This window comes from Lupinus angustifolius, unplaced genomic scaffold, assembly GCF_001865875.1.
Source record: "Lupinus angustifolius cultivar Tanjil unplaced genomic scaffold, LupAngTanjil_v1.0 Scaffold_157_73, whole genome shotgun sequence".
NCBI lineage: Eukaryota > Viridiplantae > Streptophyta > Magnoliopsida > Fabales > Fabaceae > Lupinus > Lupinus angustifolius.
The window spans coordinates 459-1529 of record NW_017726150.1 but is presented as its reverse complement, the minus strand read 5'-3'; the positions used below and the strand labels follow the sequence as shown (position 1 = coordinate 1529).

The window sequence follows — 1071 nt, the reverse complement described above, 5'->3', positions numbered from 1 at the left end:
AAAGCTTGCCATGGAAAACAAAATAAGCACCATTTCTGGGCCTTGTAACCTCAAAACTTCAAGCCATGTTCTTTATGTAGATGATATTCTTATTTTCTGAAAAGGTGTTAAGAAGGAGTTTCTCTGCCTTAAGAATTTAATTTTGTATATACTTTCCATATCTACAAATGGCCTTCCCAACTTCTGAATCTAATTTACAAAGGTATAAGGAATTTTGTTTGGTCTAGAGACATAGACAAGAAAAAGTTGGTAACTGCGGCTTGGGCTAAAGTCTGTACTCCTACTAAAGCTGGGGGGCTTGGTATTTAATCAGTCAGGCTCATGAAAAAGGCATCCTTGACAAAGCTTGCTTGGGATATGAGAACTACAAATCATGAGTGGGCTGAATTCTACAGAAACAGGTTTGGTTGCAATTCTATTTCTTCATCCAGGTACTTCAAATCATCAATTTGGCCTGGAATTAGAGATAACTGGGAGCTCTACAACATGAACTCCATCTGGGTGGTGGGTAATGGTCTTATTATAAACTTCTGGAAGGATAATTGGCTTGGTCAGCCCATAGTTGATCAGCTGAATATCCCTCAGGATCTGCATAAGGATCTTCATGCTACTGTGACAGATTTCACCAATGGCTCTAAATGGACTATACCTACTCTCCTGGCTAACTTCTGTCCAGAGATCACTGATCAAATTGCTAGAGCTAATAGAGCATGCTGATAATGGAACTCTAACTCTAAAAGATGCTCATAAAGCTCTGGCTCAACATCACGTCCAACTGAATTGGTGCAACTTAATTTGGTCCATAGCCATCCCCCCTCAAAGTCTTTCATTACTTGGAGACTAATGCACAAAAAGATGCCAACAAATGACAATCTAATGAAAAGAGGTTGTGTAATGGCCTTTATCTGCAAATTGTGCTATGCTAGTTGGGAGGATGCTAATCACCTTTTCCTTAGATATCGTTTTGCAATTGCTCTTTGGCATTGGATCAGAAGCACCTTCCTAATTAATATCAACTCTTCTTCAATTCCTCATCTACTTTTGAGCTGCTCTAGCAATAGAAACTCCCAG

General features: G+C 39.3%; 1 protein-coding gene across 1 annotated transcript; it reads left to right on the top strand.

The window, feature by feature from the left end:
- The first annotated feature begins 321 nt into the window (after nt 1–321).
- On the top strand, nt 322–717 carry LOC109340310. Its single transcript, XM_019577974.1, has one exon. It carries the CDS (start codon nt 322–324, stop codon nt 715–717), a length of 396 nt encoding a protein of 131 aa, XP_019433519.1.
- Nucleotides 718–1071: the final 354 nt, after the last annotated feature.